Source organism: Solenopsis invicta, chromosome 4 (genome assembly GCF_016802725.1).
Source record: "Solenopsis invicta isolate M01_SB chromosome 4, UNIL_Sinv_3.0, whole genome shotgun sequence".
In the NCBI taxonomy this organism is placed as follows: Eukaryota; Metazoa; Arthropoda; class Insecta; order Hymenoptera; family Formicidae; genus Solenopsis; species Solenopsis invicta.
Genome location: NC_052667.1, coordinates 12,998,655 through 13,013,791, shown reverse-complemented (window position 1 = coordinate 13,013,791; position 15,137 = coordinate 12,998,655). Strand labels below are relative to the sequence as shown.

At 41.6% G+C, this 15,137-nt stretch overlaps 1 protein-coding gene across 2 annotated transcripts; it reads left to right on the top strand.

Moving 5' to 3' along the window:
* The first annotated feature begins 12,385 nt into the window (after positions 1-12,385).
* Positions 12,386-13,632, top strand: LOC120357536. 2 transcript variants are annotated; one of them, XM_039448180.1, is made up of 3 exons: positions 12,386-12,676; positions 12,761-12,841; positions 12,929-13,632. In XM_039448180.1, the coding sequence occupies exons 1-3, from the start codon at positions 12,629-12,631 to the stop codon at positions 13,118-13,120; spliced, it is 321 nt and encodes a 106-aa protein (XP_039304114.1). In that variant the 5' UTR covers positions 12,386-12,628; the 3' UTR covers positions 13,121-13,632. The 2 variants fall into 2 exon arrangements, with proteins under 2 accessions (XP_039304114.1, XP_039304113.1); XM_039448179.1 differs by having other exon boundaries at positions 12,761-13,632.
* The last annotated feature ends 1,505 nt before the right edge of the window (positions 13,633-15,137 follow it).

The following is a 15,137-nucleotide window of genomic DNA, read 5'->3' as shown; positions in this document are numbered from 1 at the left end:
CGGACTAGTCCGGCGCGTAGGGGCCCGGGACATCTGGCCGGGGGGCCGGACCCCCGGGCTTTACCCCGTAAACACCTCAAGGGGAAGAGGCGGGGGAGGGCTGGTGTCCCTCTCCCCCGACCTGAGGCCGGCTTGGCCTCACGGCCCTGCCGGGGGACTTGTATCAGGGTCCCCCCGGCGTGCTGAGTCGGCCTCGGCCGACCGGTCCGGGGGGCTCCGGAAGCATGCTGCACGCGTTCCCGGAGTCCCGCAGTCAAGGACCAGAGCCGGACACCCGGAGGGGTTTTAGTGGGTATGCCCCACATAACCGCCAGGCCTCCCCCGGGGCCTGGGGTATGCGGTAACGCATTTCCCCTCCGTCAAAAAAAAAAAAAAAAAAAAGGATTGTCAGCAATTAAACGACTGCGCCGTTCTACTACCGAGCGAGGATAACAAGTGGCTTGAATTCGATCATTACAACAACAAGGAGCGTGTACCCTTTGTTGTTTATTCAGATTTGGAGTGCGTACTGCGGAAGATTGACCCAGGAACAGAGAACACTTCAAATTTCCCGTATCAGCATCACGAGGTATTTAGTATAGCATATTATGTTAAGTGCTCATACGACGACGCGTTGTCAGAGTATCACTTTCGTCGCGATAACGATTGCGTCGTGTGGTTCGCGAAAGAATTTGAAAACCTGGCGCATAGCGTGAAAGCCAGAATATCTGCCAATGTTCCTATGGAATCATTAACTAAAGAGCAGCAAGAGGCATACAGTAACGCGAGGAATTGTCATATCTGTGAAAAACCGTTCGCACCGAATAGTATACGTGTGCGCGATCATTGCCATTTGACAAGGTCTTACCGTGGTCCTGCTCATTCAGATTGTAATTTAAATTACAAAAATTCATACGTTATTCCGATCGTATTTCATAATTTATCTGGTTACGATGCACATTTCATCATAAAAGAAATTGCCACCACGTTCGAAGGCAAAATCGATTTACTACCGATAAATAAAGAAAAATATATATCTTTTACCAAATATGTTGAAAATACTTGTGATAAAGACATAATTTTCAAAAATGCACGAAATTATATACGGCTACGGTTCATCGATTCGTACAAGTTTTTAAGTTCAAGTCTTGACAAATTGGCATCTTTTTTAAGTCTTGATAAATTAAAAATTTCTCATTCGGAATTTTCCTCGTTATCAAACGAAGACTTTGAATTGTTGACACGCAAAGGTGTCTTTCCATACGAATACGTGGATAATGTTGACAAACTGTATGAAACGCAACTGCCACCGCGTGAATAATTTTATAGTTCTCTTACCAAGCAGACAGTATCACAGACAGATTATGCTCATGCTCAGAAAGTTTGGCAGTGGTTTTCAATCAAAACCCTGGGTGAATACAGCAATCTATATCTCAAGACCGATGTCTTATTATTGGCTGATATTTTTCAAAACTTCCGCGAAAGTAGCATTAATAGTTATGGTCTTGATCCCGCGCATTATTACACATTGCCAGGCTACACTTGGGATGCAATGTTGAAACTAACACGCGTAAGATTTGAGTTGCTCACCGATATAGACATGATCTTATTTATAGAACGCGGTATACGCGGTGGTTTGAGTCAATGCTCCGGTAGATATGCTAAAGCCAATAATAAGTACATGCGTTCTTACGATCCATCGAAACCATCGTCATATGTATTTTGACATAAACAATATGTATGGTTTTGCGATGTGTCAACCATTACCATACGGTGAGTTTCAATGGATCGAAAACGTTGACAATTTTGACGTGAACGCGATCGCTTCGGATTCGCCCACTGGGTATGTGCTAGAAGTCGATCTCACATATCCACAATGTCTGCACGATCGACACACTGACTTACCTTTCTGCCCTACACACGATAAACCGCCAGGATCACGGCAGAAAAAACTTCTCGCAACGTTGTACGATAAAAAGCGGTATGTGATACATTACCGTTATTTGCAATAATGCACGCGCAATGGGCTTAACGTAACAAAAATTCATCGCGTATTACAGTTTGCTCAATCTCCATGGCTTCGCGATTATATAGAATTGAACACAAAATTTAGAATGAATGCAAAAAATGATTTCGAAAAGAATTTGTACAAATTGATGAACAACGCCGTGTTTGGAAAAACTATGGAAAACGTACGAAATCACGTAGACGTAAAATTATTGACAAAATGGGAAGGACGTTACGGTGCAGAGGCAATAATCGCTAAACCAAATTTTCACAGCCGCAGCGTCTTTGCGGAAAATTTAGTTGCCGTCGAACTGCGTAAACTCGAGGTGAAGTTTAACAAGCCGATTTATGTGGGTATGTGCATACTTGACATATCAAAAATCTGCTTGTACGAATTTCATCACGAATATATGTTTCCGCTATATAAAGACAAGTGCAAATTGTTATATTCAGATACTGATAGTCTTGTTTATTTCCTCGAGTGCGATGATATTTATTCAACGATGAAACGTGATATAGCGAAATATGATACAAGCGATTATCCCGCAGACAACCCGTACGGTATGCCTCTCGCGAATAAAAAAGTCCTCGGTCTAATGAAAGATGAAAACAACGGTGCGATCATGACCGAATTTGTAGGGCTTAGAGCAAAGATGTACGCGATCAAAGTAGATGGTATAAAGGACCAAAAAAGCGAAAGGTGTGAAAAACAATGTAGTAGCGCGAACTATTACTTTTGAAGATTATATGCGATGTTTGAACGATGAAATAGAAATAACTCGTAGCCAATCGTGTATACGTTCGAAGCTGCATCAAGTGTTTACAGTTTCAGAATCCAAAGTGGCGCTCTCGCCATATGATGATAAAAGATACCTTGTTCCATCATCATTAACAAATACATTACCATGGGGACATTGGCAGATACAATTATAATCATAAGATGTTCTCACATTTTTACAAATATTATGCATTTTAATCTTTTATTGTATTTCTTTTGTATTTCTTACACGTTTAATATGCTAGTAATATTTTATATAAGTACGTTATTCATACTTTATACTTTGTTTTATATTCTGTATGCTTCATTTTATACATCTTATGTATTGTTTCATATATGTTACACGCTTAATATATATTTGACGTTTTATGAATAAGATATTTTTGATATTTTTTCAAATTTTAGATACACGTTTTTTAATAAAAATTTTTATATGACATTTTGTATTAATAAGGATAGAAGAAGAATAAAGACCTAAAAATTGTTTGTATTCATTTTATATATTTTGTAAACGCTTATATGATATATACATATTTAATTGAAATAAATCAAATAACATCTTTTTTATTTATCCATGAGTTGTGCGAATCATCGAATCCCAGCCACTTGACGTAAACCTTGTTTCCTTTCTTCTTTATTATCTTCTCTACAAGGTATACATTTGGATGAGTCGTGCGATGCAACTCGTACTCATAGAAGGCACCCCTCTTTGTTTACCGCGATAATCTTCCAGGAGATAAGTTACGGGATTAGTGCGCTGTACTTTAACGATCTTAAACACCTCGGTGGTCCAATTGGGGGTGTACCCCTTAGAGAATGTCGTTTTGTGCTTGCTCACGCGCACCGAATCGTTTACTTTGAATTTCGCGGGTCCCATGATTTTTATGTGAGAATATACAGTGCCCAGGAGTTTTTCAGCAACTTCCGAATTAACGTCGACTGGTCGCATGCCGATAGTACGATGCCTGCGGTTGTTGTAATCCGACACCAGACGCGGCAGCTCGTTGACCCACTTGTGCGACCAGTTAAGTGTAAACATACGCCACATATCGTTCTTAAGTGTGCGATTCCATCTCTCTATTATCGATGCTTTTAAAACCGAATATGTAGAATAATGATTAATGTCATGCTTTTTCAAGACTTTTTGCACATCGGCGTTATAAAATTCCTTTCCCATATCCGTTTGTAAATTTTTCGGGCATCTTCCGCTCTCTCGAATTATCTTGGCGATTGCGTCAGCCGTCTCACGCCCGGCCTTGCTCTTGAGCGGTACTGCCCAGGCGTATTTACTCAACGCATCGATGACGGTAAGTATGTAATTATGACCTCTATTGTACTTTGAATAGGGACGCATCTCGACGATGTCAGCTTGCCAAAGATCGTTGAATCCTTTGATTATAACACGTCTTCTAGGAAAATTGCGTCTAGCTGACGCGTATAATTCTTCGACGATTCCTCGCCTCTCGGAGCTTATTGTTTTCTTCGATGAACTCATATTTCGGCGCGTAAACGAATTACATTACGACTGACTCGTTTAGCGGTTACACGATGTAATTTATAATGTCGGCATTGCAAAGTTCCTCTACTTTTGTTTAAAAAAAAACGTTTTTTCTCTATTTATCAGTATTTTCTGTCTTCCTTTAATAACTTTTCTTTGTCTTCCGGTTTCTGTCGATTAGATAATTTTTCATACTCATTTTTGACTCGATCTACGGCCATTCGATAACCATCCTTCACTCGTTCTTGTGTCTTTTCATAGCGATCCTGAGCCGATCGATAATTGTCTGACAACCGTTCTTGAAACGTCCGATTTTTATTTAAGAATCGTTGAAAGTCATTCGTTAAACGTTCGTAACCGTCTTTTCGACGTTCATTGCTGCTCATTTTTGTCGTCTATCGCACGTCCTTCTCAAACAAAATCAACCTCCGTCTGACTCGTTTCGTGGGTATACGATTTAATTTATAATTATGCCAGCTTCACGAAGTTTTTCCACGATGGACAACATCTCGTTGCCGTGAGCGTCGTTGCCCGCTCGATGTGAAGCGTCTAGCAATTGTAGACGATCTACTAATTCGTTGGGATCGTCCCAGTGCACGTAATCAATCGCGTTGTCGTTTAGTATCATAGCGCGAGGTAATCCCTTTCCGGATTTATTCGTTCTCTTTAGTGTAGATTCGATTGACATCAATGGTGCGATCACGTATCTATACTTGTATTCTTTGTTGCCTCGTAGTCGACTCTCCGCGGTGTAATTACGTCTATGTACGTTTGTAGTCAACAATATGCTCTTGTACTTTTGCAAATCGTCCTCCTTATAAAGAAAATCATCGGGGAGTCTCTTAAAAATCAACTCGTAAAGACCGGGTGTGCCAGCGTATCGCACGCCATCGATAATTATGTTATCATTGATGTCCACGTCAAACTTTTTATTACCAAGCATCATTCCATCCTTGTCGAGACGAACACCATACACGGTGTCTATAATTTTCTCTTTTCCACCACCGCTGAAGAAATCTCCAATGTACTTTTGACCGAGCGGACCAAAATGCTCAGACAACGTTTTTCGACCTTCCAACGTTTGCATCTGATGTTGAACAGACGTTCCAAACGAATCGTCTGTGGTTTCGAAAACGTCCTCGAGAGCCTTGTTAGTTAATGTTGCAGGACCAATCATCGTACGCGGTGTTGACGTTATCGCTGGTGAATCCATTGCGTCGTACGCTTGTTCAAAACGTTGCTTTTTGCTCGATGTTGCTTTCGACAATTCGTAAGATGCACCATCGTCATCATCGTCGTCGCTCGGTCTTTTCTTAATTATTCTTTCTTCCTTGATTTCTTCTTTTCTTTTAATCGGCTGAGATTCCTCGACAATCTGTTTCAGAGGTGCGACGATGGGCTTGAAACGTCTCTCCATTGCAATTTCCTCCTCGATCCTGCCGGTTTTTAAAGCGCGATGTTTCTTGCGGATCGCATCGCTCGTTTTTTCAATCTCCCTCGCGAGTTGCTCACGCTTGCGTATATCTTTGTTATTTTCCGCCATGTTAACGTTCAACGTTGACGTATCGATAATGACTAATCGTTTTGCGGTACCGCGAACTCGTTAAATCCTTTTCTGTATCGTCCGTTACTAAGCGCGCTGTCCTTGTCTATCACTAGAAATCCATACTTTTGTTGCCAACAAGCACGGCACAAAGCACAAAATTCGTCGTACGACATGTCGGTGTTTACGTGATCGTTGTAAACGTGTTTGAGGTTGGTACCATCCTGTTTAAACAGAATTAGGAGATTGGCGTTATCGCGTATCAGATGTTTAGGTATCCTCGCGTACGTTTGACAAAGATAAAAGCAGTCGACATTCGAGTGGCGGCCCATTGAAAAGTATTCTCTCACCGCATCCTGCTTATCGCACGCAACGTCGTCGAAGACGAAGATTGAATTTGGAAGCGCCTCGCTCGGTGGAATAACGTCGCTATTATTGGAGAACGTAAAGTAGCCGATTTCATCGATCGATTTCAACAGATTTTCGAGATATTGATATTTAGGCTGCTGCAGCGACTTGGAATAAATATAAACATTCTCGAAACGTACACCATGCGGACTCTCGAGCAGGCTTATCAGAACATTAGTTTTGCCGCACGAAGATGGTCCCGCAATTATTGCGCGGATGGTAGCATTTCACCGTGTTTCCGCAACTGCGCGTTGTCCCCCATCATTTGCAATTTTTCGTCGCAGTTTGTGACGCGTATCGTCAGCGACTGCCGCACGAATTTCATGTTTCACACTAAACTCGCGTGACGCGTCGAGGGCCTATTTATAGATGTGTGAAATCTTGAGTAGCTCAGTATCAAAAATGTTTCTCGCGCTGTCACATCCCAGCGATATTCTGGACCTAAGCGCTGAGCAGTTGCAATATATACCTAAAGTCGTACTATTACGCGTGTACGGTAATTACATCGACCACGTTTGGGAACGGCTTCCGAAACATATACAGGTGGACCCGGTAGTTTAAACTTATCGTCGCTGCGACGAGCATTATAATCAACCTTGGCAGCGTACGCACATCGACGGCCCTGCACCGAGGATAAAAGATTGCAGCGAATGTCAGCGTCGAACAAAACCGGAAGTTTGCTGAATCGAGCGATAAACGCGCTTCCTTTCGAGTTACATATCCCCGGTTACCAGTTTTGCGGTCCGGGCACTCGGCTGAAGAAACGATTAGCCAGAGGCGACACGGGCGTAAATCCATTGGACGCAGAGTGCCGCGAACACGATATTGCGTATTCTAAGAGTAACGAACTCGTCGATAGACACGCTGCTGACGATATACTCGCAGCGTCAGCACGGAAACGCTTTACCGCGAGAGACTCGACTTTGGGCGAGAGAGCCGCCGCTGCAGCTATCTGGGCAGCGATGAAGGCCAAGACCAAGATCGGTATGGGTATGAATGCAAAGACGAGAAAGAGGAAAACGACGACGACGAAAAAAAAAAAAAAACGAGTACTTCCGTCGGCAAAACGAGGCGGCATGTTACCGATTCTACCAATGTTGGGCGTTCTAGGATCTTTGATTGGTGGAGCTGCAAATGTAGCGAAAGCGGTAAGCGCCCGCAAAGATGCGCGACGTCAACTTGAAGAACTGCAACGTCACAATCGCGCGATGGAACAAGGTCGCGGTCTATACTTGGCACCTTATAAATACGGACGAGGAATTTATCTCGGGCCGTATAAACGCGGACAGGGCGTATCAACTAAGAGAAAAAAAAAACGTCGAAAAGACGATAAAAATGCCTGCGGGCGTGACCACCGACGTGCAATTGAACCAGCTGGCAAGACGTATGCGCATACCGTATTTTAGAGGTGTGTACATGCGTAATGCTTTACCGACGAGTGGCGTACGTCGAAACGAGAGCGGTATCGTTAATTTGGACGATACCACGGGCCCTGGCACGCACTGGGTGGCTTACGCAAAGAGGGGCAACCGCGTTGTGTATTTCGACAGCTTTGGCAATCTTCGACCGCCTCGAGAGTTGGTGTGATATTTCGGAAGCAATATTACGATAGAGTACAATCAAACGTCCTATCAGACATACAATCAAAATTTCTGCGGACAAATGTGCCTGAGATTTTTACAAACTGTTGACTTTTAAAAAGATCGATGAGGTGTTGAAGAGTCTCAGTATTCGTCGAACGCTTTTTCCATCATGTCGTTTACGCTAACGCTAAGCGGAAAGAGCAGCGTTCTCGCTGCAAATTACTCTCCGGCGATAGATTTGACCGATGCCGAATACGAACTCGGTTTAACGCTTTTTGAAACTTATAACACGATACCGAACGTGAACGCCTCAAACAATAAATTTTATTTCGGCAAAGACGATGTGGAGATTACGATACCCGAGGGATCGTACGAGTTGCCGGCCATTAACGAATTTTTGAAACGCGCAATCTCGCAGAAACGTCCACGACGCAACGCGCCAGATGCCGGTGACACGCTAGTTGTCCACGGCGATATCGGCGTGATCAATGATGACAGCGAGGAAGCGATAGTGATTCGAGCTAATCATAACACGATGAAATGTGAAATTAAATGCGTTTACAAAATAAACTTTAACAAAGCCAACAGCATTGGATCGCTGCTGGGATTCTCGAAGCGTATACTGCATCCACGTAAATGGCACGAATCGGACATGTCAATTAATATTATGAACGTAAATATTATCCGCGTCGAATGTAGTATCACCGCAGGTGCATACAATAACGGTGCGCGTGTGCATACGATTCATGAATTTTCTCCGAGCGTGCCTTCAGGATATAAGCTCAGTGAAAGGCCTGCAACAGTCATTTACTTGCCAGTGATCATACGAAGCGTTACGGATCTTACCATACGCATTGTCGATCAAAACGGACGATTGCTGGATTTTCGAGGGGAGAAAATTACCGTCAGGTTGCACGTTCGAAAACGATAACGCGATACATGAGATGCTTGTGTTGAGTGGAGCTGAGCGAGCAAAGAGAGATAACGCATTCTTTACAAGACCGGTGACATCATCATCATCATCGATTGATAATCCGACTCGATCAACTGAGAAGCGAAAGAAGCTCAGTGTATCAAACGTTAAATTTTTACAATCACTGGGATTCGCGGTACGACAATCTTGATTAAAAAAGAAAAATGACTGATATTCTAAATATCGGAGACGAGCCAATCTTTGACGATCGAATTGTCAAGATTGAGACTCATGCTTATTCGCCGTATGCAAACACAACGTACGGGCACAGCGACGAGATAAGAATACCCATACAGCAACAGGATTTGTATACATTGCCGTACGAGAGCTTTCTATATGTCGAAGGGAGGCTGACTAAAAAGAAGAAACCTGAGGAGGTCAACGGTGACGTGGTTTTGGGAAATAATTGTGTTGCGTTTATGTTTGATGAGATAAGATATGAACTCGACGGTGTCGAGATTGATCGTAATAGAAACAAGGATATAACTAACTCACTCAAAAACTATGTAACGCTGTCATCCGACAAAAGCGTGATTTTGCGAAATGCTGGCTGGGAAGAACAGTTGACTACCGCTGATGGCTACTTCAACTTTTGCATTCCGCTTTACGTGCTGTTGGGATTCTGCGAGGATTACCGTCGAGTAGTGATCAACGCTCGTCACGAATTGATCTTGATACGAGCGCGCAACTATAACAATTGCCTAAAGGGCAATTCAGCGGTAGAGCCTGTGATAGAATTGTTTAAGATTCAGTGGCGAATGCCGCACGTAATACTGAATGAAATAAATAAACTTTCGATGCTGCGCACATTGGAGAGCGGACGATACCTCAGCATGGCTTTTCGCTCGTGGGATCTTTACGAGTATCCGCTTTTGCAACGTACGACCAAGCACTCGTGGGCTATCAAGATCGCTACTCAACTCGAGAAGCCGCGATATGTCATCTTTGCTCTGCAAACCATTCGAAAAAACGTCATGTCCGAGGACACGAGCCGATTCGACCATTGCAATTTAATCAACGTGAAACTGTACTTGAACTCTGATAGTTTCCTTATGAAGATATGAATTTAGATATTAGTAAAAATAGATGGGCTATTCTGTACGACATGTATGCACGTTTCTGCAAAACTTATCTCGGATACGAGTATCTCGAGCCGAATCTCACAGTGACAAATTTTATACGTCACGGTCCTTTCATAATAATAGATTGTAGTCGGCAAGTTGAATCAATCAAGAGCGCAACCGTTGACGTGCGATTGGAATTTGAGACAAAGGATAACGTACCAGAAAATACTAGTGCCTATTGCTTGATAATACACGATCGCGTGATTCAATACAACCCGTTGACAAACATTGTGCGCAAAATCACTTAATTCCACGCATATATATATTATACGATACATCGACGTAGACCACAGTCTTCGTTTCGACCGCGACATGTCCGTGCCGACGTTCGTGGATCTGCAAGGTTTCCCCCTTGGACGATTGAGAGGTTTCGTCGTAAAAGAATTTGCTCTTAGAGGGGGAAACGTTCTCGCGCATTATATCTTTGACAGCCCCCAGCCATGGGATTGGTTGATGAAATCCGAAAGATCTTGCGCCTCCTGGCTCACTGCCATGCATCATGGGCTAAGATGGGGCACCGACGGGGTGGTTCCGTACCGGAAAGCGAGACAAGTGATTACAACTGCAGTACTGGGTGCTGAAAATCCTGACGACAAGGAGATTGTATACGTCAAAGGACATGAGAAACGAGAATGGCTGGGAGAATTACTTCTGGACAATCGGCGAGAATACGCATACATCGAGAGCCTGGATGTGGATTACGAAGACGTGGATAATTTGAATAATCTAGATGATGCTAATACTTTTCAATGTGGGCAACACCGTACGAATAAACATTGTGCTTTACAAAATGTATTCAAACTTTACAATTGGTGGACACAATTGCAAAAATAAACATATGTAATATACGAGATACATTTTTTTTTCCCCTCCATTACATCTACGTTTCTCCAACGTTTTTTTCATGTTTCTCACGTTTAGTTTAACGTTTTTCATATTTAGATTAACGTTTTTTCATGTTTCACGTTTCATGTACGTCATGTTTTACGTTTCATGTACGTCATGTTTCATGTATGTCATGTTTCACGTTTCATGTACGTCACGTTTCATGTACGTCATGTTTCACGTTTCATGTACGTAACGTTTCACGTTTCATGTTTCTCACGTTTAGTTTAACGTTTTTCACGTTTAGTTTAACGTTATTTCATGTTTTTTCACGTTTAGTTTAACGTTTTTCACGTTTAGTTTAACGTTATTTCATGTTTTTTCACGTTTAGTTTAACGTTTTTCATGTTTTTTCACGTTTAGTTTAACGTTTTTCATGTTTTTTTCACGTTTAGTTTAACGTTTTTCATGTTTAGATTAACGTTTTTTTCATGTTTCACGTTTCATGTACGTCATGTTTCATGTACGTCATGTTTCATGTACGTCATGTTTTACGTTTCATGTACATCATGTTTCATGTACGTCATATTTCACGTTTCATGTACAACGTTGCCAGACCGCGAAAACGTGTCGTGACAAGTTCGAGCGATAACGATGATGATGAAATTGTTTGATAGAGGGGAAAAGTATCCCCCACTCCTTTACAATTGCAGAAGCTTTAATCCTCCTACAAACGTCGCAATTTATAATCAGTTTTGAATCAGTCGCTCGTTTGAATGGTTCTGAGACAACGCATCTCTCTCTCGGTATAAACAATGGCAAACTATTACGTTCCAATCCAGACTGAAGCGTGCGAGAGATCGTAAGTATCTTTATATTTAAATTACGTTTTATACATTTATTGTACGTTTTACTTATCTCTCCGTTTTTTTTCAGCACGTCTTTGGAATCGCGGTATACGCCGCGTATTTTGGGTAGAAGGTTTGCGCTAACATCAACTTCCTACAAATGGATTGATGTAGCGATCAACGTTGGATCTGTTTCCTGCTCCGTGGAGATATCGCTCGGCGATACACGCGGCAACCGGATCGTTCTACCTTATAAAACGTGGAGAGCTCTGTTAGATAAACGTGCGGATTTCGAGCGATTCGTCCAGTCAACCGAAGCACCATCGTTACCGATTCGTGACCTTACCGTGCAACTCGTAAAACTGCGCGATGAAAATATTGTTAAATTATCGTTGCGCGATGCTTGTATTTATATACCTAAAACCTGCAACTATGTTATTTATATTCAACTTGGAACATTGTGTCGAGCACATGTATTATACGCTGCATCAAAGCATTGCAACTGCGACTGAGAAATTTAAACATTTTGTAACATTTTTGCGTCAAAACTTTGCCATGAACAAACCAGACGCGACAGAATTATTGCGCAAATTTTACGATAAGAGTTCGCAAATTGAGTGTGAATTAATAGCTTACGCTATTGATACTATTGTGAACGAAGCATTACATGAACAATAAAAAATGATTTTAAAAAACTCTTTAAAATGTATTTGAAAATCTATCCTTATTCATTGTTTCCTATTTTCTTAGTAAATAATATGCGAGATAGTAGACACGCGAAGGAGGCACGCGAAAGAAACAAGCGTGGCGAGGTGGAGGAGACTAAACGCGCAAGCACACGCTTGACCATGTACGAGAAAATTGAGCGAGCGAGCACTATAGAAGAGTTTCTTTCTTTGAAAGTTTACATTAGTAATCGGGGGATACTTCAGTTGTTTATATGACGTAGATTTTTGAAGAGGAGGAACTGCATAGACCTCTGCTTGCAGTCAGAGAGTCAGTCAGTCGTGAGACAGTCTTCTTGTGAAAAAGACTAAAAACAGTATTCAGTTTTTCGAAAAAATGGAAAGATTATTTCACGTAATTCGAGTTACGTATCCGGCGGATGCGGTAAGTTCTTTTCATCTTTTTTAACCCTGACATTTTTGAAAAAATATATACATATGTTTTTACATTTTTAATATTTTTTTTCAGAGATTGATGGTACATAATGAGGAGCAACTCGTTGTGCCGATAAGGCACTTATTAGAATTAAGGATTACCAGCCCCCACCCCGTAAGTTTTATTATTTATATCAATTTTAAATTACTATTTTATGTGTACAATTGTAATATTAAATGTTTTTTCCTGCTTTTGTTTCAGAACATTTCTCGAGACCAAATTGAGATAGCAGGATTTATCAATATATCCGATGCGAAATATAGGCGCTGGTACCGTCAGTGGGACCAGTGGTATAATGAAAGAGAGTGGGTCTGCAACGAGTGGAACCTGAAGGATCAATGGGACCTTCAAATATTATTCGGAGAGCGGGTCTACCAGGAGGAGATCTGGTGAAAAAAATTATTATTATAGAATTTTTTAATACAAAAATTTTTTTTCTGTTTTTGTGTAAAATTTTTCAAAATACATATATGAATTTTAATTTATGTACCAATTTTTTTCTCCTATCACTTATTCACCTTTCCTTCAATCCCCTCATTAAAAAAATTATCGTGAAAACAGCGATAGCGGTAGGGCGGTAGCGGATGCTCGGTGGGGGGATGGGTCGCATACGACGAGCGAACGCGCTATAGAAGCGAGTGGATGGAAAAAGCGAGCGAGCGAGCGAGCGAGCGCGTGAAAGAAACAAGCGTGGCGAGGTGGGGGAGACTAAACGCGCAAGCATGCCCGTTACCGCGTACGGGAAAATCGAGCGAGCGAGTAAGCGAGCGAGGGACGGAGAGAGCGAATGCGTAAGCGCCAGCGGGTGGCAGCAGCGGTGGATGGTGGTGGTGCCAGCGGCGGTGGCGGATCGCCCCAGCGGACCCCGCGTTAGACAGCGCGCATCCCCTCCACGCACGCGGCGGCGGCGGCGGCGGGCCCCGCGGAAATAGCCACGCACACCCCTTCGCCATCGTATCGCTTATCCCCCTCGTGATGACAGACATTTCCGATTTCAAAGTACAGTCATACACACCTCCTCGCGGTGTGATTTATTATGTTTATGTAAACAGAGTGACAAGTACATGGTCCATGTTTACATTAAATGGTCAGTAGTTTCCTCCACGCGACACATTTCAAAGGTGTCGGTCAAGAACATGGTCCTCGAATCGTTACCTCTGTTTATATAAACATTGATTACGCAGAACCATTTCCGATTTCAAAGTACTGCCATACTCACCTCCTCGCGGTGTGATTTATTATGTTTATGTAAACAGAGTGACAAGTACATGGTCCATGTTTACATTAAATGGCCAGTTGCCTCCACGCGACACATTTCAAAGGTGTCGGTCAAGAACATGGTCCTCGAATCGTTATCTCTGTTTATATAAACATTGATTACGCAGAACTACCGGTTAGGTTTACACGTGTGACCCCGTTTTAAGCCCCCCCTCCCCCTCCCCACCCGGTTTGGTCCATCCGCGGGACTTTATCGCCGGTTAGGTCCCTCCCGCGCGACCCGAAATATTCCCCCCCTTCCCCGCACCCCCTGAGATCCCTGGGTTAGAACCGGCTTATACATTCTACTGATATAGGAATGAATATTAATAGAAATAATATTGAAAATGGAGAAAATAATCCTAAAAGAAATATTCAAAGAATCAATCCTGATTCAGCAGCTGGTAGAAGAAAACAGCGACAGATGATAAGAAATTATTTTCTTGAATAATAATTTAAAAAACTGTTGTGTTTTAATATTTTTCTGCATATATTCTACGTTTATATTTTATATATATTTATTTATATAAAATTCAGTATTAATACGTGACAATATATTCAGTACATTTAAGTCCAGTTGCATATTGTTTTGTCTTTAAACGATTTAAACATGTATCTATCTTCGGTTTAAATATTATATATATAGAGTTGTTAGAGCTTTTTTATCATTGTATCTTTGTTTTACAGCTAACGAATAACGATAGAATGAGAAAAACACAACTAATATCTTTATAAGCGGTGAATTCGAATATAAATGCATATAATAAATATTTTATTATTACTAGTTGGACAACTAGTAATAATAAAATACCCGGGTATTAATTGAGTGATAGCCTTCCTGTTTACATATATATGTTTAGGATTATTATTTCCTGTTGGAGGAAAAATAGCAATATGGGTGCAATCGATACATCCTATTGTGCCAGGAAATTCAAATCTTCTATAGAATCTGAAATAAAAAAATATTAATTTAACATTTATATGTATGTAGTGTATAAAAGTTTACAAACAATTATATAGAAGTTTTATATTTATTTATATGCTATAGAAAAATTGTATTCTTACTGTGTTCACAGTTCATTCAATTCTGCAAAAGTATTAGGAGTACAAATTGAAAACCGCCGTTTTCCAGTAGATGGCGCCAGCGGTAAAT

Bases quoted from the DNA above. Each gene is read 5' to 3' on its own strand.
- LOC120357536 (XM_039448179.1), top strand. From the start codon at position 12,629: ATGGAAAGATTATTTCACGTAATTCGAGTTACGTATCCGGCGGATGCG. The intron at 12,677-12,760 runs GTAAGTTCTTTT...ATTTTTTTTCAG, and splicing joins TTACGTATCCGGCGGATGCG to AGATTGATGGTACATAATGA.